The sequence below is a fragment of the Rutidosis leptorrhynchoides genome, chromosome 3 (genome assembly GCF_046630445.1).
Source record: "Rutidosis leptorrhynchoides isolate AG116_Rl617_1_P2 chromosome 3, CSIRO_AGI_Rlap_v1, whole genome shotgun sequence".
NCBI lineage: Eukaryota > Viridiplantae > Streptophyta > Magnoliopsida > Asterales > Asteraceae > Rutidosis > Rutidosis leptorrhynchoides.
In genome coordinates this window covers 595,068,103-595,092,730 of record NC_092335.1, presented here as the reverse complement: position 1 = coordinate 595,092,730, position 24,628 = coordinate 595,068,103, and the positions used below count along the sequence as shown (strand labels likewise).

The following is a 24,628-nucleotide window of genomic DNA, read 5'->3' as shown; positions in this document are numbered from 1 at the left end:
TGTTAATGAGTTCATTAAGATGATGTGTTTAATCTAATGGTCATAATTTACACTAATTTTTGAAATGGATGACTAAGATTGCAAGTTGTAGGTTTGCATAACTATAATATGCTTTTCTTATTATGTATAGTATAATATAATATAAAGTATAGAAGTATAGATGTATAAATAATATGCTTTTCTTATTATGTATAGTATAGTATAATATAAAGTTAGAAGTATAGATGTATAAATTAATAATAATTATGAGTATAAAGAAATATTACACTCTTATTCGTATTTATTTAAGTAGACAATCAATTTAGAAATATTTTGACCAACAAAATATCTTTCTTATTTAAGTGAAAATGAAATAATAAAAATAAAAATAATCGATAATTATATTATATATATATATATATATATATATATATATATATATATATATATATATATATATATATATATATATATATATACTATTCACCCCAATAATTTATTAAATTAAATTTAAATAAATAATTCAAAATTAACTAGTAATTTTATTGGAAAACCCCCAAGATTTTGTTTGTCGTTTGCTTATACCCAATTGCATAGCATCAAATAATGGAGACGGTACGTAGGCGGCTCACGCCAGCACTCTCAACCCCACCACCAAACAATCCCACAAATTCTCATTTTCTACACGGAATTTAATCAATTCAACTACGGAGTATCTTTTACCTTTTCAATTTCACCAAATTTCGCTTTTTAGGGTTTACTTTACAAAATTCCATTTACTGTATGTATAGATTACATATATATTACTGAATTCATCAATTAACCTAGGGGTTATAGATGGAGGTTATTGACGTATCAGGTGGTACTAAATCCGTAATCAACGGTGGCGTTGAGAGACTGAATTCAGAACGTGATCAAGTTCGTGTTAAAAGGAAAACCCTAGAGGCTGTTCTGAATCAATGTCAACGAGCACTTGAATTACTTAGTACTACCGGTTGCATTGAAGAAGATAATGATGATAACGATAATGAAAGTGGTGATGATGTTTATGATTCTGCTGGACCGAGCACCGGCACACGTGTCTCATCGTCGCAAGACGGGGAAGCTGATTTGGTAAATTAGGGTTTATTAGTTTGATGAATTGTTTTATTGATTATAATTATGTTGATTTTGTGAAGGATTGATATGATTGGTTGATTAAATTGAGCAAATCTATAGTCTTAAGTATGATTAAGGTAGTGTTTATGATTATTAGGTTCTTTAATCGAGATTTGAGCAGATTTTGCTTGAATTTTAATATATGCTTTGGGATTGAAGTTATTATTTTAATATAGATGATTGCAGATGTAGCTAAAAGTAAATCACATAAAACGGAAAAGAAGCATATGTTATGATCTACTTACTATATTTAGGAGTGTTTGATATGCCTTTATGGTGAATATTGTGAGGTAATAAGTTTTAAAGTGTGGGGAAACAGTTGATCTTGATTGTTACTCCGTGTGATTTATGCTATTGAGGAATCTAGGGTTGAGGTATCATATAATTATTGTTGATTTTAAAGATTCGATTATCTTGTTATATGGCTTTGATTATTCGAGTTACTAATTGCTTTAATAAAAGCATATCCAAGCATCGTCCTAGCAATATCATTGCTTGAACGTGTACTCTAGGATCCCTTTATTTTAGTAGTTATAAAAAATTGGTTCAATATGGTTTCTTTTAATTTTGCTAGATTATAGATTATGCTAAGGGGTGTAAACTCCTAAGCCTTCTATTAGAGAAGTTACTGCGGGAAGTTGTGACTTGATGTACAGACCGAATTAGGCTCCATTACCTGAATACTTTTAGGAAGCTTAGTACCTATGTATCAGAGTATTATATTAGTGGGAGTCGGATGTGCTTTTATAATAATGGTTTCATTATTTAGTTTTGAGTGTTCGACGAAAAATGTATTTGAGTTTCTGATAACTTTGGTTCAAATAGGGGCAATTGATTTTAATTTATAGTAAATGGGTAGGTGGCTGTAAGAAAAAACATCATGATTAAAGTGAACTTATTTAATCGGTGACTCAAGTTGATTGCCTTCTTATCTTCAAGCAGTAGACTAGTAGTAATGATGCCGAAAAAATAACCACACGCCCTAGGTATAAGTGATAGTTTGAGGGAACATACATCGCTGCTTATATCTTTGAAAAGCAGTATATAATTCTCTTTGTTGGAGATGTATATTTGGAGATCAATATTTTACTTATATCGTTATGTAGTTGGTAGGAGTGAACAGCAGAACCCATAAAGTTATTAGTTTAGCTGTTCTGCCTTAACTGTTGTTCCCTTTTTTCCCAAAAACTATTTCCCGATGCATTCATCGGCGATGTTTATTACCATCACTTTAAATTAACATGAGCATATGAGTCTAATCACTTTTTATTTAACGAAGAGATAGGGCACATGGGCAACGTGATGGTCGAACCGTGATTGTGGTGGAGGAAAACTATTTATACTGCAGTGGCCAGAAGTTATCTAGTTATTTATACATCAGCTAAACATATACAGATATACTTCGTTTTCGTGAAGAGTCGTCGTCGATAGTCACTACAGTTCTTGTTAGGATTAACACCTTCACGGTTTTACATATACAATAAAATTTTAAGAAGTGATTAATTAAGCTTAGTCTTATTTTTATGTTCCACAAACTTGCCTACACTTCCAGTAAATTAAATATCTTGCACAATAGAATGCCAGCTTGTTGATTCGTCCTTTAATCTGACACTAGCTTACTTGAAGGTCTAATAATTTTTGTTTTTCTGTTTTGTAGTTATGCAGTCTACTAAAGTCAAGAGTGGAGGGCCCTGATTTCCTTGAGAAACTAGAGAGTGCACAGGTTTCAGTTCCACAGAATTTAGCTGGTATATAGCAGAAGCTCTTCTCTACTCTAATTGAAGTTTATAAAAATAATACTATAAGTTTTATCGTCAATCAATCTATGAAGTTGTATGCATAAAAGTATACTTTGAAGGTTCACAACTTTTGGCCCTGTCCGTCCATTAACTTGTTCCCCTAAATATTTTTATTTGATCTGTTTTATATAAATTACAATCCAGACATATCGCCAGATTTACTTGTATTCATCATTGAAAGTGTCTTAGGAAGATTTTGTGTAGCAAGTAATAGTAATTTGCAACATTGAGTTAACTTTAGCAACATACATATAGTGGTTTAAATGGTGAAAGCTAACAGTTCTATAAAATATATTTTAGAAGACAATAGTTCTTGGGACATGGTGAATGAAAATGAAGTTTGGGAAGGTGGAGATAACGTGTCCGATGAAGATTACGTTTTAGTTAGGCAAGATGATATAGTTGATGGGATCGCGTGCTTCATGGCTGCTTATCTGATATCTCTTAAAGAAACCAAGGTACATATGCTTTCGTTTTTGTTGCCTTGTGCCTTTTGTCTATTAAAATGTTTATTCTTTTCATCTTATTTCGGGCTGTCCACTGAGTTTGAAGTATATGTGGCTATTTCATTTTCTACCCATTTATATAAATGAAGGCCAGTTCTTTTTTTTTCGTGATATTAATAACGAATCAAACATGTAAAATATAACATTCTTAATACCAAGGAAATGGTCGAACGTTTCAGAGGTTGCATAGAGCTTATTTTTATGCTTTCAATCTTCCGAATCCTTAATTTTTTCTGTTATCATATATGGTACCTTGATTATCTACAATACTTCAAATAACAATGGAAGAATAAGTACACGTCCGACCTGTATTGTCCCTGACTAACAAACCCGCTCATTTTTCAACATGCAAAACTATACAACAACAACAACAACAACAACAATACCCAATCCCGCGCCTGCGAGGTATGGGGGAGGTAAGGTGTAGACAATCCTTCCTCTACCCTAAACTAGAAGAGAAGTCGTTTCTGTTACCACGAGTCGAGAGAATTCTCCACCCACGGTAAAGGAAATTCATCCCCCTCTCTACTCCAGGGTAGAGAGATTGCTTCCGTGAGGACCTCCGGCTAAAAAAAGACTCTTTTTTTTTTTATTATTTAAAACTAGAAAATAGAAATTAAAAAATAAATTAAAACATACAAAGATAAAAAAAAAATAATAATAAAAATAATAATAATAATAATAATAATAATAATAATAATAATAATAATAAAATATAGGGGGGACGCCATGAAAATGGTAGAATCAGATTTTCATGGGGTTTAAAGCATGCCTAAGAATCAATTTAGGCTCTGAGCGGCAGTCAAGACGCCACTAAAACGACGCTTGTCGTTGCCTCAATAAATAGAGCCAAAAGACCTTGTGGACAGCAACTCGAGGGCATGCCGGGTGGAAGTTGTTGCGCAAGCAAAGAGCCAACCACCCTTAGCAAACCAAAAACCACTCATGCACCTTTACGGTAGACACCCCCGAAACCACCCAACTAAAAGGAACCAACCAAGCTCTAGAGCAAGGGAAGTCGTCCTCAGCCATAATGGTCCCAACATGCAAAACTATGTGGTCCTTAATCTCTTTTGGGGTTGAGAATTATAGATTCTTGTACAACACTTTCATCCGTTCGTCAATAATTACATTAGCCATATTTTCAAAAATATTAGGGCATTTGAGATGTAATTTATCCTTCTGAAATGCAACATTCCGTGCTAAAGCTGCTTTTGATTCTCTCGTTCCATGAAAGTTCATTGATTGCTAATTTTGGATATCCAATTTAAATTTGTCACACTTTTGTTTTTGAATTGTTACGAAATTTGGATTTACCTGTTTATACTGATGTCATCGTTACAGAAAGACCAATCATTGTTGAAAGAATCTTGGCATTTGAGAAATAAGAAAGCTTGAGCAAACTGTATTCTGATCAAACAATACCGTTCCATTGTAATTTTCTCATGAGACAATAGAATATGCTTAACATCTGTCACCGAGCCCTTAAGAATCATAGGTGGCGATATGAGTGTGGTTGTCTGATGGGTCAAAATAGGTCATTGAAAAACGGGTCAGGTCCAAACTATATTATACAACTCTTTTTTTGCAATGATAATTTAGAGATTGTAGGCACTCCGATACACTTCGGGTCATCCAGTTTCTTTGTAGCTAGATATATAAATATCACCCAATGGACCCATTAAGAGAAAATGTAACTTAATTGACCCATTTTTAGGCAAACTAGTGGCAATTTATGCATCTAATAGTCCAATCTAAACTTATGGTACGCAAAAGAAAAATTTGTTGTTTTAATGTACGCCAATCATGTACTGTCATGCAACACTTGCTTGAGTATGATGTCATTTTGTGCTTTTCATCTTCATTAAATTGATGGGGTTACCTAGTGCTATTATAACTAGTGTTATCGGTGTAAACAAACCGAGTCTTGTAAATTCGAATCAAGTTTTGTGTTTTAGGTTAATTACTTTTTTTTATTGTTTTTTCACAGGATTTGAGTCCTAAACAACTCCAGGACGGTGAGTATATATCCTATGTATTTTGAATATCATTGTTGTCGTATTTTTAATTTTTATTATAATACTAACGTCTGGTATCTGTTTTGAAATCTATTATAGCCCTTAGCAAGACATTTTCCATGAAAAAACAAAAAGGAAAACTTCGCAAGGCATGGGATGGAAGCAAAGTTATATATAATGTTGCTTCTTGGGGCGCAACAGCAATCGGGTACGTGACATTTTTTTTATTTTCCCCACTTGTTGTTTTTGACCCAATTGTACATTTGGGTATAACATTTTCAAATTACTCCCCTTGAATCCAAGAAAAGTGAATAATTTCTAGTTTGACACATAGAATATACTTTAATACTGTAAATTCGCTAATTATCGTTGCTCATATCATTATTATCGAATAGAAATTGTGGGGACATTATTAATTTTCATTTTGTGTTTTATGATTTTTTAATACTTTTAAAGAAGAATACAAAAATATGGAACCTGATAATTTCTAACACAACTTGGTTGGTTGTTTTTATTTCTCAGGATATATCAGAATCCTGCCATTCTCAGGGCTGCGTCAGCTGCGTTTTGGACTTCATGCAATGTAATATCTAAGCTTTTCTAAAAACTTGCAGGATAGTGTGTGTGGCTTGGTGTTTGATGCATTAATTCGGTTGCTCTAATTTCATTTGGTCTGTAAATGTTGTTCAATCGAAAAGCTTTGGTTTCTAAGATTCACCACTAGTGTTGTATATAATTCAGCTGCCTTAAAAGTTAGCTGCTTGATCATGCTCTTTCTTACATAATGGAAAATGTTATTCGTTTGTTCGAGCTATTGTTGTCAAACTGTTTATGTTTCCAGTTCATGACTGAGTGGATGTTTCGTTAGGCTTGGTTTGATTCACATGATGGTTTCTGTTAAATTCATATTTCGTTAGATTTCATCGGAATTTTTGAACCATATATGCCCTTAGTTTTACACAGTAAAAATATATACAGATGGGTATGTTAGGTTTTTCCAACTATTGCTCTAAAACTCGTTTTTCTCCAACCCTCTAAAACCTCATTTTTGGTTTTAACATTATTGAGTATGGCTCCTACCGTTGCTTTTAATTTGGAGATCTAAATCTATTATGAATAATCTTAATACAATGCTTATGTGCAGTTTTATTTTCTCAAAATAATGACAACTTTATTATCAATCAAAAATTCGTACGAGAAAACAGTCGAAACAACACGAGCCATCGCAGCAAACTAAAACAATCCAAACAAGCCTACCGAAGCAAACACACAGTTATTGAGCATCACTCTACATTCCTTTGAAAATTTGTTATTATAGTTTGATATATCCCGAACAAAATTATGCGGATAGTCCCCGTGATTTACTTCAATTGCGCTCGTAGTCCCTCAACTTTCTTTTTTTAGTAGCCCTTCAAATTGTAATTTTTTGCGTGGATCGTCCTCTGTCAAAAAACCATTAGATAGTTTATGTATGATTTTAGATGTAAAACCGTTTAATTTATATAAAAAATATCATTATTTTTTGGATAAGCGAGTAAACTCTCCTATGAACTAGCATATTGGCACCCCCATAGAAGGTAAAACCTCGGGTAATCAAGCCCCCGAGCGCAAGACCTGGCACCAGGTGAATTGCGCATTATGTGCACCCTCTAATCACACTCCCTTTTGAACAATTTGGCATGACCAGAAATTGAACCCGGATGATATGCTTCATTGAGCAACTCAGTAGTTACTCAGGCAAGCCTGCTGGTAAATATATCTTTTATACATGCTGTTGATAATATCTTAGAATCAAACATCTTATAAATTACAGAGTATGACACATCATATAAATTTATATTTTATATACTACTAATGTTAAATCAGTGCAAGATACCATTAACCACTATATACTAAATCAGTGCAAGATACCATTAACCATTAATTAATTAATTAATTTAACCATTAATCATTAACCATTAACCATTAATTAATTATTAACCATTAACCTTAACCTTATTAACCATTAATTAACCATTAATTAACCTTAACCACTACATGCTAAATGTCGTGGGCCTTATGGCCGTTCCCATTAAATTTTTTTCCGTTTCACACCTACCATTCACATTGCGAATTTTCACTTACATCCCCTCAACTATCTTGACCTGTTAAATTCTGCAGGGGTTAAAAGCGTAACTTTAATTTTTCATTTAAATCAAAAAAGAAAATTCACCATAAAGTTCAACGGGCCTTATCTTCCTACTACATGCTAAATGTCGTTTCACATGCTAAATGTCGTGGGCCTTATGGTCGTTCCCATTAAATTTTTTGTCGTTTCACACCTACCATTCACATTGCGAATTTTCACTTACATCCCCTCAACTATCTTGACCTGTTAAATTCTGCAGGGGTTAAAAGCGTAACTTTAATTTTTCATTTAAATCAAAAAAGAAAATTCACCATAAAGTTCAACGGGCCTTATCTTCCTACTCATCACGATTTAACTTTCACCGCTACCACCATAAAACTTAAAATACTTTCACGAACAAAACAAGACTAACTACGTCCTAAACGGATACCTTTTTAAAAATACTACCCACACCGACATCTAAACGGGTTAACACATGGACCGTTTTCATCTCTGTACATACACAACGTTACGTTAAATACGAACATGCAGGCCGAAAGCCCCCGCCGCATCGCGCGACCTGCTCCGAACTAGTTATTCCTATTTATGTATTGGAGTAATAAATTACTTGGTGAATGCCAGTCAAATATCAACCAACTAGTATAAACAACTACGGAGTAAAATGTAACTCTTAAGTCTTAATACGTTAGTTGGTACAACAAATTTTAACTGAAAAAAGGAGTTTTCTAAGAAATGGAGATCGTGCAACAACATTTCATCGTGCAGGGAAGGTAGGGGTGAGAGAGAGAATTGTGTGGCTATGACTTCTTGTCATAACGCGAAGTAGAGATCTATTGGAATAGATATATTCTTTGTTTTCAAAGTTATTTACTTCGTGTATAAAGCGATTAGTTATTGTTTGAAGTTAGAAGGTTGGCTTGAGTGGCATGAGGGTGATATCCAACTTGGTGTACAGCCAACTCATGCTCGATTCTCACTCCAAACATGGAGTTTCCAATTTGATGATACTGCCAACATCAATACGATTTGGCCAACATTCGATGGTATTGTTAACATCGTCGCGAATTGAGTTTCCTCCTAACACGTATGGGTGACACATGGTAACATTCAATGTCGATATCGCCACTCATAAAAAAGTTGCTTTATAAGCGTTTGGTTACGTAGTTAAAGCTTAAAGATCTAAAATTACATATTTACATTTACATTTACATATACAAATAAAAGTCAAATGATATATAAGGATATGATTTCATAGTATGTTAAGTTTATTTTAAAATACCTTTTTAAAACCTACTTCAATAAACTTATTTTTCCAAATAATCTTTTAATTTTTTTTCGAAACCTTATATAAAAATGAAAAATGAAAAATGATTAAAGTGACGTGAAAGGAGTGACGACTGACTTTGACCGATGAACACAAGAAAACCATTTGAACAAAGCTGGTCGAAAAACGCAACAACATAACGCGTTCTCCATTTCTTTTCATCAATTTATTTCTTTGAAATTCGATATTTCCTTCAAACCCTAAAATCTCAATTTTTTATAAAATTAAGAAGAAAAAAAAAATGATCGGATGGATGAAACAGCTACGAATTGCTTTCGGTGCTTCATTCATCTGGCTTGTCTGCTTGATTTACTTCACTCAGGTATTATTTTCTATTTATTTCTTTCAATTTTGATTACTGAATTAAGAGAATAATAGAGTTTGTGGATCAAGCTGTGTGATTAGCTATCTATTGTTGTTTGTTTCAGATTTGTACCCTGTAAATAATGTTGATGAAAAATGAATGTTAGCATTGTTAATTTCATTGTTTAAGCGATTCAGAATTATTGATTATCAGCAGATTAGGATCAATGAAGTTTTTTAAAGTTTTTTTAATATGGAAAATAAAATAATTGTGTATGATCTATGAAGTAGACAATTAGTCAATTTGACTCAGAAGGTCATCCCGGAAGTTGGATCCATATTTTCAGGAAATAATTTTTTGTTGTTTAAACAAATATCTGATTATTATTATTGTTCTTAAATTAATTCATGGTATTAATTTGGGACCACAAGATCACTATATATTGAAGGCAGTAGAAGTCCAAATATTTGATGCCAACTAAGTGTCATGTTAATTCTGATAGTCGTCATTCATCATTAGTCATTGTTCATAGCATCGTTACATAATCGTACTATTAAATTGTAAATCTGCCTTTGAGAGCAGTGCATATCTATAAACATCTAGAGAAATGTATGCATCCCAAAGAGAGTGTCCAAATCAAACGTCTTATTATGATTATATACGTTAAGAGATTTTTAAAATTGGATAACGAGTTATAGTTAGTTACTTGGAACGATTTGTAATGCCTTATTAATCTTGGTTTTGTAAAAAGAAGGAATTTTATTTTGCATTCCTAATTTTTGATCTTGAACCTGTATTAATGAATTGTTACATCATGATGTTGTATATATCTGTCTTCTTCTCATTATTTAAGATTTTTGTTTTTTATTGCTAGATAGTGAACGTTTTTTTTTTCTTCTACATAATACGTTTCTGTAGGGCTTTAGATCATTTGTATGGACAGCGGTTTCATATCAGCTGAAAGACAGACTAAAACTGTCGCCCTCAGCTTCTCAGTTTGTGACTTCAATAGCCTTTTTTCCTTGGAGCATAAAACCAATATACGGGTATTGATCTATCTTCTTTGACATTTAAATTTATTTACCGAATACGTATGACTATATGATCAACTTGAAGACAGGACCAAGTATAACCAAGAGTTGGTTATAAAAAAAACTTAGTTATATTTGTTTAGTGAACTTTGCATATAACTATTCGTTTCTAGTTTTCCTTACTGATATACGTATATATATAATATGTGCGCAGAATTTTGTCAGATTGTATTCCGATTAAAGGAAGGAAAAGGATTCCGTATTTACTCATTGCGACACTTCTCTCGCTCTTTCCATGGGTGATTATTGGATTACAAGAAATTGTAAGAAACTCAAGAGATCGACTTATGATCTTCTTATTGATACAGAATCTCGGTTCTGCAATGGCAGATGTCGTCATTGATGCCATGATTGCAGAAGCCGCAAGACAAGAAAAGTATGTCTCTGACTCTAATCATGTTTTTGTCTCTTGCCTTTTTATGTTATTTTCCCTTTCCCTTGGAACTCTAAAACTGACATATATCATTGTATTATTCAAGAAAGTTCTGGTATGTAATGTACTTTTGGAAAAGCGTTGTGCTCATTGTTATTTAAGGCATGATGAGCACACTAATATCTCATCTATCGTCAAGGTACACACCACATTAGAATGAGCGACATGAGTTAGAAATCTATGTATCTGAATATACTTATATAGATGCACACATATTTTCAGACAGTTGTTAAAAAAGAAGCTGAAGATGAGTATGAACTTGACATATTACATCCATTAACAACTAACCAAGTGGACTTCAACCTCGGTCTAATATTTCCAAGAGTGGCATTTAAATATTTTCAACTTCTAATTTTAAATAGATGTAGTGCTTGATTTGTAATTTACAATTAACAAGTTACTGCAAACATTTATCAACAATTTCTAACGTATACTACATAAATTAGTGTTTGATCTCTGAAATTTACTCATGATCAGGGCTAAGTTTGCTGGCGACCTGCAGTCAGTATCATGGATGGCAATGGCTCTTGGTGGAATATGTGGGAGTTTGTTAGGAGGATATGCGCTAAGTAACATTAATATGGAAAACATATTTCTGCTTTTTGCTGTTTTACCAATGGTACAACTACTTTCGTGTGCTTTAGTGAAAGAGAGTCCTGTATCCAGCAAGTCTTCAACCGAACTCTCTAACGCCAATGGGTCGGAAGAACCAAATGGAATACTATTAGATGAAGACAAATCCTCGGTCTCCATACATAAAACCAGTAGTTTTAGGAGAACAAAAAGTTCTAAACAGAAAAAGAAGAGGAAGATTAATGGAAGCAATGATCGGATGCCTGAAAAGGAGGGATCTTTTTCATCACAATTAATAGAATCTTTTAAAAAAGCTGCTTATACTTTGTTCAAGGCTTTTCGACAGCCAGTTATCCTGAGGTACAGATAATAAACTTTCTTTTATGGTAGCTTTTACTCCTATTATTCCAAATAAATGGAACTGTGACTAAGCATGTAGTTTAATAGTAGTATTTGATCATTGTTCGGAGTCTGAAATAGGCTTTAAAACGTAAACACAAGAATCTTTTTGATGAAAATCACTGTTGTTAATATTTTGTGATAATCAGTGATGGACATATAGGTCCTTTGGAAACAAACCTAGAATTGTTGTAATTATTTTGTTATAATCAGTTTTGTTGAATCTTTATGTCACTTCATATAACCCTTTACCATGTGAATTGCAACTTATGGCTCAACATTAATTGTAGTTATAATGTTTGTAGTTTAGTTGTCTCGAGCACACATTATTTATGGCCAGTATAGGTGGCAATTTTATCCTTTTTATTTGCTTGCATGCTTCATAACTCTTTTTTGGTGACTGGTCAATTGGGTTTAAGTTGAACTATTTTATTAACATGGACACTAGCCTAATGGCTTGAATAGTCAAACAGGTCTTATATCGTCCTAAATGTTTAAAATAAACGTGTAAAATCTTCTATTTACTGAAGAAGTACATATTTTTATTTTATTAATGTAGTTTTGTGATCATATATAATACAATGTTCATCAATAAAATATGTAAATTAAAAATAATCTTGTGTATGCGGATTGACCCAACCTTTGCCGACACATTTAGACATAATTACCGAACCTTTTAATTAAATATCAAATCTGGTTATGATCATGTCTGATTTAATTTGACCTGGAGACCAGACCAATGGCTTGGTTTTTCCTAGCACAGGTAACAATGCCGAACCTTTCAACAGTCATGTTCTACTACCAGACCGAAGTGCTAAATTTGGAAGCATCATTTTTGGGCACAGCACGTGTTATCGGATGGCTAGGCCTAATGGTTGGAACTTTCATCTACAATCGCTTTTTAAAGAAGATGAAATTACGAAGAATACTGTTGTAAGCTTTTGTTGATATTAACCTAAAACACAATTGTTATTTTTAATCATTGATTTTTATATGGTGATTTGTATTTATGCAGCTTGGCCCATGTTGCTTTATCTTTGCTAACGCTACTAGATCTAGTGTTGGTTTCTAGACTGAATGTTTCGTTAGGCATATCAGATCAGATGATGGTGTTGTTCGGATCTGCTCTCTCAGATGCCATTAATCAATTTAAGTAAGTGCTTTTCTTCTTTTATGTTGTTCTCTTATACAATTTTCTGTTAAGTACATGCACACATATAATAATATACTGGCCATCAATAAAAGATTAGGTAAATTTCGTTTTTCGTCCACGTGGTTTTTCACTTTTGTCAGTTGTTCATATCTGTCGAGTTGATCGTTTACTGTTAAACTTAACAAAGTGGCCATTAGTCTTATAGAATTGACCAAAATGCCCGTCTCTGTCTTCCTCAAGCATTTCTTATTCCTTCTAGACTCTTTCTAGTACAAAATTTCGGCTCTTTTAACCACACAACCACCAACATAAGTTGCAGGTGGAGGTTGAGATGTCTAACATTTGTTTATGAATAGGTCAATTTGGTTTAATTTATATCCAACCTGTTAAATAGGCTTTAAGAGTAAAAGGGAGACATGTTAAATTGGTCCAACGGGTTGAAAGTCACCCAAGCTGCATTTTAATCCATACAATCTTTTAAACAAACTTTTTAAAAAGAATATTGTTAGTTTTTTTAGTCGTATACAACACTCTAAAATATTAGATTTGGACATTAAGTGTTTCAAGACAGATCTGCCCATATTGACTTGTTACCCAACCTGCACATTTTTGCTACCTAAGGGCGTTATAATAAAATCTATCTTGGTTCAACTTAAATTGTAGAGGCTACATCTCACATTTTGACCCTTAGATGTCAAAACCTAGTACTTATCAACATTTTTTTTTGGGGTCAGAATCCTCTGATTTATTAGCCAAGTAATTTATACTCGATATCATATGTTTCTACATATTTACTTTATTTAATATTTAATCATTGTTGAGGTTTATATTAAATTTATCAATGGCACATAAACAAGATTTTCTAGGTCGGTATTTCTGAAAAGTGGTGATGTACGAACAACATTATAGATACAAATGTCTTGAGGTGTTGATGTTAAATAACTTGATTGAGTGACTTTTTACAGTCAAAGTTAGTAACTTTTTTTTGTTTATCTTGCAGGTTCATGCCTTTCTTGATTCTCTCAGGACATTTATGCCCACCAGGGATAGAAGGGACTTTATTTGCACTCTTTATGTCAATAAACAACCTTGGGGCCACAATCGGTGCTTTTTTTGGTGCAGGTTTGGCTTCAGTTTTGAACATCTCATCGGGTTCTTTTGATAACCTTAATTTTGGGATAGCTATTCAAGTCATCTGCACATTTACACCGGTTGCTTTTCTGTTTTTGATACCAAAGGAAGCTACAGGGATATCAGCATAAATAGTTAAGAATCTTGAGGTGTTGATTCTCAGTTTTGATAGCTTCTGAATAGTTTTGGGTTGAGATATAATTGTAGTAGTGGAAGTGGATATATGACCCAAGTATAGTTCTGATAGATACAAATATCCATATATTGTTGACTAATATTTTGTTAGATATTGAACAATGCTGTTGAGATACAATGGCCAACGGTTAAGAGCATAACTAAAGAACAAGTTTAGCATACCCTATGTTCTATCATGTTAATCATGGAAGTTGAAATTTCTCAAGACACCGTTGTGTTGATAATATTATACTTATTTAAATAGTTTGATATTTTCATATTTAAAAAAAAGAATTTGTTCGTCGTGTAACTGTGTTCTTTTAACGGTTGGATTACTATTTGTTTACACTCAACAAGATTGGCATTCCCAGATGTTAGAATGCGTAGATAAATACGTAGGTAGATGTATATCATTTAATATAGTCGGTGCACTGGTGCATTCGGTGCATTTAATATAGGCGGTGGAATTTAATTCTGTTGTTGGTATTAGTTAGGAGAAGCATTAAATTGGCAGTTGTTCTTGTATTCACCGGGTCTATAAATACCCGTATAACCGGTTGTAATAGGTAGAGTGTTAAAGAAATGATTTCAAGTTAATTCTCATAATCTTGTATTCTCTGAATTACATGGTATCAGAGCGTACCTGGTAATGAGTTGAGTTCAATAAGTCACTACTGTCACCAAGTCATCATCGCCACCATCATAGCCACCCCAAGTCACCACCGTCTCTGAAATTGAACTATTCGAAGTCACTTTTAGATCTCACCACCCCCTCCAAACGTTCCAGAATGTCCCGAATTGTATAACTGAAAAGCACGAAATTTTTCTGACCACCGTAAGCCTTCTCACGCGCCGCCTACCTCCGCCCACTCGACGGGGCGTAAGGGCGCGTGTACGACTGTTCATCGCCGTTTTTTTTTTTCTTCTCGATCATCTGTTTTGTGATTCCGAACAATATCCTTGAGTATTGACCCGTTTGAACGTCGAAACTTTTGATCGATTGTTTGAGTCACTGTTCTGCTTTTTTGGGTGGTGCCTTTTTATTTTGTGTGTGAACAAATTGTGTCCCGTACTAAAGTGGGAGTTAGATATTTTATAAGTCATATTTACTTTTACTTAATCTTGCACATCTTTTGGTTGGGCCCCATTTTATGAAAAAGTTATAAAAGAAAAAAAAAACACGTTTAATACAACGTGGGTTTGGTCAAAAGTAGGTTGTAATTGCAAGTGGCATCAAAAAAAAAAAAAAAAAAAGTTAGTTTTAAGTGACTGTTTTTTTCTTTCCCGATTTGATGGATATTATAGATATGTTTGAAGTTTGTGGATTTGGTGAGATTTTGATTTGGTTATTTGTTAAGCTCTTACTATATCCATACATACTTGGTCATGTGTATTTGTGGTCATTACACAAGGATGATGAAAAGAAATTCTCATCAGAAGTGCAAAGTTCTTCCACATTCACTATCTCTGCAGAAGAATATAAAGAATATGTTCAATTGAAAGGATCCGTAAAACTCGCGACACCATTTGCTGCTTTTGCTGGATCAGGTAAGTTTAATACATGTCTATTATCATCGGCCTCTAAATGGGTCATCGATTCTGGTGCTTCAGATCACATGACAGGTGATCATCATCTTTTCTCCGATTTTAAATCACAACCATCTCATGTCACAATTGCAAATGGTACTACCTCTCATGTCCTTGGTTTCGGTACAGTCAATCTTACCCCATCTATTTCGTTGTCATCAGTTTTAAGTCTACATAACTTCTCATTTAATTTGTTGTCCGTTAGCAAAATTACCCGAGATTTGAATTGTGTTGCTTTACTCTATCCTGATTATTGTGTCTTCCAGGATCTATCGACAAAGCAGATTATTGGTAAAGGAAGGGTATCTGATGGCCTATACATACGTGAACCTGAAACTAAAATACCACGCTCTTTGGTATGCTCTAAGTCATCATCCCCTTATGAGATGCATTGTAGGTTGGGACATCCTTCTCTTTAGAGTATGAAGAAAGTATGTCCTGAATTTTCTAATTTATCGTCTCTATATTGTGAGTCATGTCAGTTTGCTAAACACCATCTAATCCACTTACCTCCCAGAGTCAATAAACGAGCTTCAGCTCCATTTGAATTGGTTCACTCTGATGTTTGGGGACCATGTTCAGTTACTTCCAAACTCGGTTTTAAGTACTTTGTTACCTTCATTGATGATTATTCTCGTGTTACCTGGCTTTATTTGATGAAAAGTCGTTCCGAAGTATTTACTCACTTTTGCTCATTTGTTACTGAAAGAAAATCGCAATTTCAGGTTCCGGTTCAAACTTTGAGAAGTGATAATGCCAAAGAATTTCTTTCCGAATCATTTTCGTCATATAAGCTTCATAATGGTATCCTTCACGAGTCATCTTGTGTTGACACACCAGCCCAAAATGAGGTTGCGGAACGAAAGAATCGACATCTTCTTGAAGTAGCTCGAGCACTTTTATTTCAAATGAAAGTTCCAAAACCATTTTGGACTGACGCTGTTTCAACTGCATGTTTCCTTATAAATCGAATGCCATCCGCTGTCCTTAATGGTGATATTCCATATTCAGTCTTGTTTCTCACAAAATCTTTATTTCTGATTGAGCCAAAGATTTTTGGTAGTACTTGTTTTGTTCGGGACACTCAACCTCACCTCACTAAATTAGATCCAAAGTCCATCAAATGTGTGTTTCATGGATATTCTCGTCTTCAGAAAGGTTACAGATGTTTTTACCCTACTCTTCAACGTTATGTTGTTTCTCGAGATGTCACATTTGAAAAAAAGTTACCTTTCTTTCCGATGTCCACCTCTCGCAATCATCAGGAAAGTGATGACTTATTGGCATATGTTGTACCTACACCAGTTCCCACACCAAATCCCACACCAAATCCCACACAAATCCTACACCAGATCCCACATCAGATCCCATATCATCTGGCCAATCTGATCATTTTCAATATGTATACTGTAGCGACCCGACAAAATCGTCATTGACGGCGCCGTCTACTTAGGTCCCGTTACGTGGTCATAAGTCTTTAAAACAACGTTTGACCAAAAGATATGTCGCATTCATTTCAAATGTAAAGATTGTTCAAAGTTTACAAGAATAGTTCCACCACAAGTTACGTTACAAAGTTATAAGTACAAATGAAACTTATGCGACACAATTTAAAAGTAGCCAAAAGACGCTCCATGTATGCATATATACCCGACATCCAATGCAAGTATCAAAATAATGAGCGGAAGCATGTATCATGTATCATTCAAGGACCTGAGAAAAACATAGAAATCTGTCAACGAAAACGTTGGTGAAATCATAGGTTTAAGTAAGTAAGTACAAATGAACCACAAGATTTATAACATTTCAATAATAGTTAACCATTCCAAAAATTTGTTATCACGAGCACCCAATTATCAATGCTTAACATTCCTTCCATAGAACCCCATCACCTTAGTGCTAGAACATACACTGTTTCTCGAAAATATATTTCATTCGTAAACGGTAGCGAACCGTTTGAATGAGGGTTTGTCAAACCCATATGGCCATATAACATAAGTTCTCGCTTACACCCGGCAAGTGTAACTAATGATAATCGAATTGAGGATTTTTGTTCTAAACTCGTATGTAGAATGTTTGTTTTCCTGTACTTGTGTTCACTTAGTCAAAAAGGAACGTTTATGTTTTCTCATCCCAAATGTAAGTTTCAAAAGAGTAAAAGTGGGACTATGATCTCACCTTGAGTGCACGAGTAGTAAAGTACTTCAACAAGTAAACGTGTGCAAAGAACAATGCTAGTCTTGACCTAAACAATAGGTTGTATCAATAACGGTAAACACGATAGGTCAAAGATGTTCAATTAGTCCTATGGCTCGTTACGACTCGAATACTACAACATGTGAGTCAAATTGTCATGTTTCATGCAAGATACGAGTATAAAAGCATGTTAGAACGATTTGCACAAACATTTGGTTAAGTTTGATTAAAAGTCAACTTGGTCGGGTCAAAGTCAACGAAAAAGTCAACACGTTCGGGTCGAGTCCCGAACTATTTCTCTGAGGTTTTTAATCATATATGAGCACGTTAGAACAAGTTACATGTGAATCGGAGGTGCGTAGCATAGTAAACATTTTTCGAAAAAATGGTAAAACGAAACAGAAACTTCAAGTGTAACTGGATGGCGTCCAGATTTTCTGGACGGCGTCCAGTATTAAAGGACTGGACGGCGTCCCAATATCTGGACGGCGTCCAGTATCGAAGAACTGGACGGCGTCCTAATATCTGGACGGCATCCAGATTAGTATTCAGGTTCTGTTTGCTGAAAGTCTCAAGTGCACGAACCAAAATCCAAACAAACACAATTTATGATCCGCAAACAATCAAGACAAGTATCTTATACCGTTGGGAAGGTAATTTGACGAGGAAAACAACTAAACACATTTCATCAATCAATCTACCTATTACAACAACCAAAACCGCATCTAATGCTTAACATTAACCGCATACAAGTTCATAAATGCAATTCAATGATTCGGGCAACCAATTTACATGAATGATATGCCGTTTCGAAGGTAATCAAGCATACAATCCAACTAAACACTTACCAATAATAATCCATGGCATTCAATGCATCAAAAGTCCATTTCAAGTTCATCAAACCCTAACCCAAATTCACCAAAATCATAAATCAAGTTCATGAATTTTTCTAAAGCAACCTACACATCAAATTGAAGCTAGTGATACTAGGAACACAATTAGAACATGAACTTTTAACATCTAACAATATATGATCATCCAAAACTCAAGAACAACACACCAAAATTCAAGTTCATGCTAGTTACTTCAAAACAACAAGATCGAGCATACAATTCATATATTCATGTTAGACTTGAGCCATAGACACTAATTAACACTTTTATAAGTTAAAAACATCAAGAACACAAAATCTAGTGATTTTAGAAAGTTACCCAAATGTAATGAAATCGGTATGGAATCGAAGAGGAAGATGCAAGGATCACGAATTTGTAATTTGTTTTGTTGCTAACTTCCTAATCCGAATTTAGATGATGAATTCTTGTTGGTGTTTTTGAGAGAAAAAGAAGAAGAAGAAAGATGGAGAAGATGAAATGAATGGATGAGAGGAGTTTGACTCCTTTGACCTAGTCACCATTTTGGAATTTTGGCAAGTTTAGTCCCTCAAGTTTGAATCGGGTGCGTGAATTACCTAATCGAGATAATTTAAAACGCGTATTAACGAAAGATGTTATAAATATATAACGGACTTTAAAATAGTTAAACGGAAAGTAACCGGAAAAAGGCGGGATGTTACATTACCTACTCCTTAAAAGAAATTTCGTCCCGAAATTTAAGTAGGCGTAGTAGTCGTTGTTTCTTCCTCGAGATCTTGTGTTTCCGAATTCACGAATAGATGAGGATACTTCCTTTGCATTTGATCTTGTCTTTCCCAAGTAAACTCGGGTCCCCTTTTGGCATTCCAACGGACCTTGACAATTGGAATTCGGCTTTGTTTTAACGTTTTGACGGAGGTGTCCACAATTTCAACCGGTTCCTCCACAAAATGAAGTTTGTCATCGATAGTAAGCTCCTCGAGAGGGATGACGAGTTCGGGTTCAGCTAAACACTTTTTCAAGTTAGATACATGGAAATTAGGATGAACGAAACTCAGTTGAGGTGGAAGATCTAAACGATAAGCAATGGTTCCAACACGCTCCAAGATTTCGAAAGGACCAATATACCGCGAATTTAGCTTCCCGCGTTTCCCGAAACGAATTACACCTTTCCAAGGTGCGACTTTTAACATTACGCGATCACCGACTTGGAATTCGAGGTCATTGCGTCTAGTGTCGGTATAGCTCTTTTGACGACTACGGGCCGTCCTAAGCCTATCTCGGATTTGAACGATCTTCTCGGTTGTTTCATGAATAAGTTCGGGACCGGTGATTTGTTTTTCGCCTACTTCGGCCCAACAAAGAGGAGAACGACATTTTCGACCATATAATGCTTCGAATGGTGCGGCGTTAATACTCGCGTGATAACTATTGTTGTAGGAGAATTCGGCGAGAGACAAGTGCTTATCCCAAGCTTTTCCAAAGTCGACAACGCAAGCTCGTAGCATGTCTTCCAAGGTTTGAATTGTGCGTTCGCTTTGTCCGTCAGTTTGTGGATGATATGCGGTGCTCATGTCTAAACGCGTTCCCAATGCTTCTTGCAAAGTACGCCAAAATCTAGAAACAAAATGGCCATCTCGGTCGGAGATAATCGATAAGGGTACACCGTGTCGGGCTACGATTTCTTTGATGTAGAGTTGTGCGAGTTTCTCCATGTTGTCGGTTTCCTTCATGGCTAGGAAGTGCGCGGATTTGGTGAGTCGGTCAACAATGACCCAAATAGTATCATAACCGCCAACCGTCTTTGGTAGTTTGGTGATAAAATCCATCGTTATCCTTTCCCATTTCCATTGCGGGATTTCGGGTTGTTGAAGTAGTCCGGACGGTCTTTGATGTTCGGCTTTGACTTTGGAGCAAGTTAGGCACTTTCCAACATAAGTAGCGACGTCCCTTTTAATGTTCGGCCACCAATATTGTTCTTTGAGGTCGTGGTACATCTTATTGGCACCGGGGTGAATCGAATATCTTGACTTATGGGCTTCGTCTAAAATAAGGCTTCGCAAGTCCCCATAACTAGGTACCCAAATTCTTCCGGCGAAATATCGGAGTCCGGTTTCTTTAACTTCGAATCGAGAGGTGAGGACGTTCAAGTGTTCGAGAGAGATGTTCTCATCCTTGAGAGCTTCGTCTTGGGCTACACGAATTTGACTATTGAGGTTGGTGTGAATGGTGATGTTTAAAGCTCGGACACGAAGAGGCACCGCTCTTTCTTTTCGACTTAAGGCATCGACTACTACGTTTGCCTTCCCGGGATGGTAACAAAGCTCGCAATCGTAATCGTTCAAAGTTTCAATCCACCGTCGTTGTCTCATGTTTAGTTGCTTTTGATCGAAGATGTGTTGAAGGCTTTTGTGATCAGTGAAGATAGTACTCTTGGTTCCATAAAGATAGTGTCTCCACATTTTAAGTGCAAAGACAACGGCTCCGAGTTCGAGATCATGAGTCGTGTAATTCCGTTCATGAATTTTTAGTTGTCGAGAGGCATAAGCAATGACTTTCTTCCGTTGCATCAATACACACCCAAAACCATGTTTCGAGGCATCGCAATATACAACAAAATCATCATTGCCTTCGGGAAGTGACAAGATAGGAGTGGTGGTTAGCTTTGTCTTCAAGATTTGAAATGCGGATTCTTGCTCGGTCGCCCAAATGAATTTCTTTCCCTTGTGAGTTAATGCGGTTAGAGGACGTGCAACCAAAGAGAAGTTTTCGATGAATCTACGATAGTACCCGGCGAGACCCAAGAATTGACGAATGTGAGTAGGAGTAGTAGGAGTCTCCCATTTACTAATGGCTTCGATTTTCGTGGGATCGACTTTAATACCTTGATCACTTACAACATGACCAAGAAATTGAACTTCCTTCAACCAAAATTCACACTTGTAGAATTTGGCATAAAGTCATTCTTGTCTCAAGAGTTCAAGCACAAGTCGGAGATGTTGTTCGTGCTCTTCTTCATTTTTAGAATAGATCAATATGTCATCGATGAACACAATAACGAATTTATCGAGATACGGTTTGCACACGCGGTTCATAAGATCCATGAACACCACCGGTGCGTTAGTGAGACCAAATGGCATGACAAGGAATTCATAACTACTATAACGAGTCCGGAAAGCGGTTTTGGAGACATCTTCCCCCTTAACCCTTAATTGATGATAACCCGAGCGGAGATCGATTTTTGAATATACACAAGACCCTTGTAGTTGATCAAAGAGGTCATCGATGCGAGGAAGAGGATATCGGTTCTTAACCGTCAATTTATTTAGTTCACGATAATCAATGCACATTCGTAGGGATCCGTCTTTCTTTTTAACAAACAAAATCGGAGCGCCCCGTGGTGAATGGCTAGGTTGGATAAAACCACGGTCAAGTAGTTCTTGGATTTGACTTTGCAATTCTTGCATTTCGGATGGAGCAAGTCTATACGGTGCACGTGCTACGGGTGCGGCTCCCGGAATAAGATCGATTTAGAATTCTACCGGTCGATGAGGTGGAAGACCCGGCAATTCGTCGGGAAATACATCGGAAAAGTCACTAACAATTGGCACATCATCGATATGCTTCTCATCGGACTCGACTTTCTTAACGTGGGCAAGGTTCACAAAACAACCCTTACGGAGTAGTTTTCTAACTTTAAGGCACGAAACGAGGTTGAGTCTGGTGCAACTCTTATCGCCATAAACAATCAAAGGTTCACCATTCTCGATAGGAATTCAGATTGTGTTAAGATCACAAAGGATGTGAGATTTCGTTTTGACTAACCAATTCATACCGATTATTACATCAAAGCTTCCTAGTTCCATGGGTATCAAGTCAATTTCAAATTCCTTACCCAAAATGTTTAACGTACACCCCCAGTAATATGTGTCGGCACTTAATAGTTTCCCGTTAGCCACTTCAATGGTATAAGTGGTATCTAATGGAAGAGGTGGAGTGCTAAAAGAATGAGTCAAAGTCTTGGATACAAAGCATTTATCGGCACCCGAATCGAATAAGCAAGAGACATAAGAATTGTTGAGAAGAAACGTACCCGTGACTAGTTCAGTGTCATCCCGGGCTTCCTCGGTGTTGATGTTGAAAGCTCGGCCGCGCGTGTTGGGGTTATCTTTCTTCTTTGGGCATGCATTTCTATAATGACCCGTTTGGCCACATTCGTAACAAGTGTCCGTCTTTGGTGCATTGGGCCACTTTCGAGCGACGGGAGTGGCACTTTTACAATCGTTGGCCTTATGACCAATTCCTTGGCACCGATGGCAAATTAGCTTACTACATTCGCCAAAGTGATGTTTGTTGCATTTGTTGCAAAGAGGTAGATTTCCGGCATAACCCTTCTTGCCGTCGGAGGTGAAAGATTTCTTGGCAAAGTTGTTGTTGCTTGATTGGGGAGCTTCCCATTTTATTTTGTTGTTACCCGACTTGTCCTCGGCTTTAGGTGCCGGTACTACGATTTCGTCCACCGTCTCTATCAATTTGCGGGCCATGTTCAAAGCTTCTTTATGAATAGGGGGTTTGGATGACATTACTCCGTGTTTGATGCTCTTTGGAAGACCATCCATGTAAAGTTCAACCCTTAAAGACTCGGGGTTCACAAGGTTTGGGCACATCAAGGCTAGTTCAGAAAATCGTTGATTATAGGCCTTGAGATCGTTTCCGACAGCTTTTAGAGTTCTTAGCTCTTGTTCGAGCTTTCGGGTTTCCTCGCGCGGAAAGTATTCGGTGATCATCTTTCCTTTCAAATCGGACCAAGAGAGAGCGTGGGCTTCATCGGTACCCACTGATTGTACATAGGTGTTCCACCAAGTGAGAGTGACGCCAGAGAAAGTGTGAGTGGAGTACTTGACCTTGTCTTGGTCCCGACAACCGCTTATGCTAAAAACGGCTTCCGTTTGCTCAAACCATCGAGTGAGAGCAACCGGTCCTCCGGTTCCATCGAAAGTGTGAGGTTTGCACCCCATGAAAGCTTTATAGGAGCATCCCTCGTTTGAGTTACCGGCTCCATTGTTGTTGTTGTTGTTGTTGTTGTTGTGGTTGTTATTATTATTGTTGTTGGATGAGTGACCGGCCATGGCCGCATCTACGGCGGTGGCTATCATGCGTTGTAGAGCTTGTTCGGGAGTTTCACGGTGTGGCGCACGGCGAGGAGGCATTGTTCCTTCAAAACAAAAGAATACCGTTGGTTAGTATTCTAAATAATACTAACCGTGATATGGAATAAAGATAGAGAGAAAATTTTCCTTGACTCGCCTTAAATTCTTTATGCCACAATGTCGGAACGTTCATATGAGTCACCGTAATATAATCCCGGAAATTATATTACCCTGATTCATATGTGAATTCGACATCATTTCATATAGTCAAGGTGGCGTGTCAATCAAATTAAACAACGTGAGATTAAGATGAAGTAAGAGTAGATATGAGTAGAAGCGTTCGAGTATAAATGCACAAGTAGTCAAGTAATTCCTACTTCAAGTCTATATGCCGGTTGTAGTCTAGACTCACCAATGTACCCTATGACTCGAGGTTGACACCAATGAACTCTAAATCCCTACAACCAACGCTCTGATACCATCTGTAGCGACCCGACAAAATCGTCATTGACGGCGCCGTCTACTTAGGTCCCGTTACGTGGTCATAAGTCTTTAAAACAACGTTTGACCAAAAGATATGTCGCATTCATTTCAAATGTAAAGATTGTTCAAAGTTTACAAGAATAGTTCCACCACAAGTTACGTTACAAAGT

The 24,628-nt window shown here is 36.0% G+C and overlaps 2 protein-coding genes across 3 annotated transcripts; both read left to right on the top strand.

The window, feature by feature from the left end:
- Positions 1-577: 577 nt before the first annotated feature.
- On the top strand, positions 578-6,303 carry LOC139898784 (uncharacterized). 2 transcript variants are annotated; one of them, XM_071881556.1, is made up of 6 exons: positions 578-1,092; positions 2,795-2,885; positions 3,240-3,394; positions 5,433-5,460; positions 5,560-5,668; positions 5,983-6,303. In XM_071881556.1, exons 1-6 carry the CDS (start codon positions 817-819, stop codon positions 6,062-6,064), a joined length of 741 nt encoding a protein of 246 aa, XP_071737657.1. In that variant the 5' UTR covers positions 578-816; the 3' UTR covers positions 6,065-6,303. The 2 variants fall into 2 exon arrangements, with proteins under 2 accessions (XP_071737657.1, XP_071737656.1); XM_071881555.1 differs by having other exon boundaries at positions 581-1,092; positions 3,237-3,394.
- A 2,706-nt stretch (positions 6,304-9,009) lies between these two features.
- Positions 9,010-14,309, top strand: LOC139898783 (probable folate-biopterin transporter 4). Its single transcript, XM_071881554.1, has 7 exons — positions 9,010-9,234; positions 10,135-10,262; positions 10,462-10,683; positions 11,218-11,673; positions 12,448-12,645; positions 12,728-12,865; positions 13,866-14,309. The coding sequence occupies exons 1-7, from the start codon at positions 9,154-9,156 to the stop codon at positions 14,125-14,127; spliced, it is 1,485 nt and encodes a 494-aa protein (XP_071737655.1). The 5' UTR covers positions 9,010-9,153; the 3' UTR covers positions 14,128-14,309.
- Positions 14,310-24,628: the final 10,319 nt, after the last annotated feature.

Bases quoted from the DNA above. Each gene is read 5' to 3' on its own strand.
- LOC139898784 (XM_071881555.1), top strand. From the start codon at position 817: ATGGAGGTTATTGACGTATCAGGTGGTACTAAATCCGTAATCAACGGT. The intron at 3,395-5,432 runs GTACATATGCTT...GTTTTTTCACAG, and splicing joins TATCTCTTAAAGAAACCAAG to GATTTGAGTCCTAAACAACT. The intron at 5,669-5,982 runs GTACGTGACATT...TTTATTTCTCAG, and splicing joins TGGGGCGCAACAGCAATCGG to GATATATCAGAATCCTGCCA.
- LOC139898783 (XM_071881554.1), top strand. From the start codon at position 9,154: ATGATCGGATGGATGAAACAGCTACGAATTGCTTTCGGTGCTTCATTC. The intron at 9,235-10,134 runs GTATTATTTTCT...ACGTTTCTGTAG, and splicing joins GCTTGATTTACTTCACTCAG to GGCTTTAGATCATTTGTATG. The intron at 11,674-12,447 runs GTACAGATAATA...CCTGGAGACCAG, and splicing joins CGACAGCCAGTTATCCTGAG to ACCAATGGCTTGGTTTTTCC.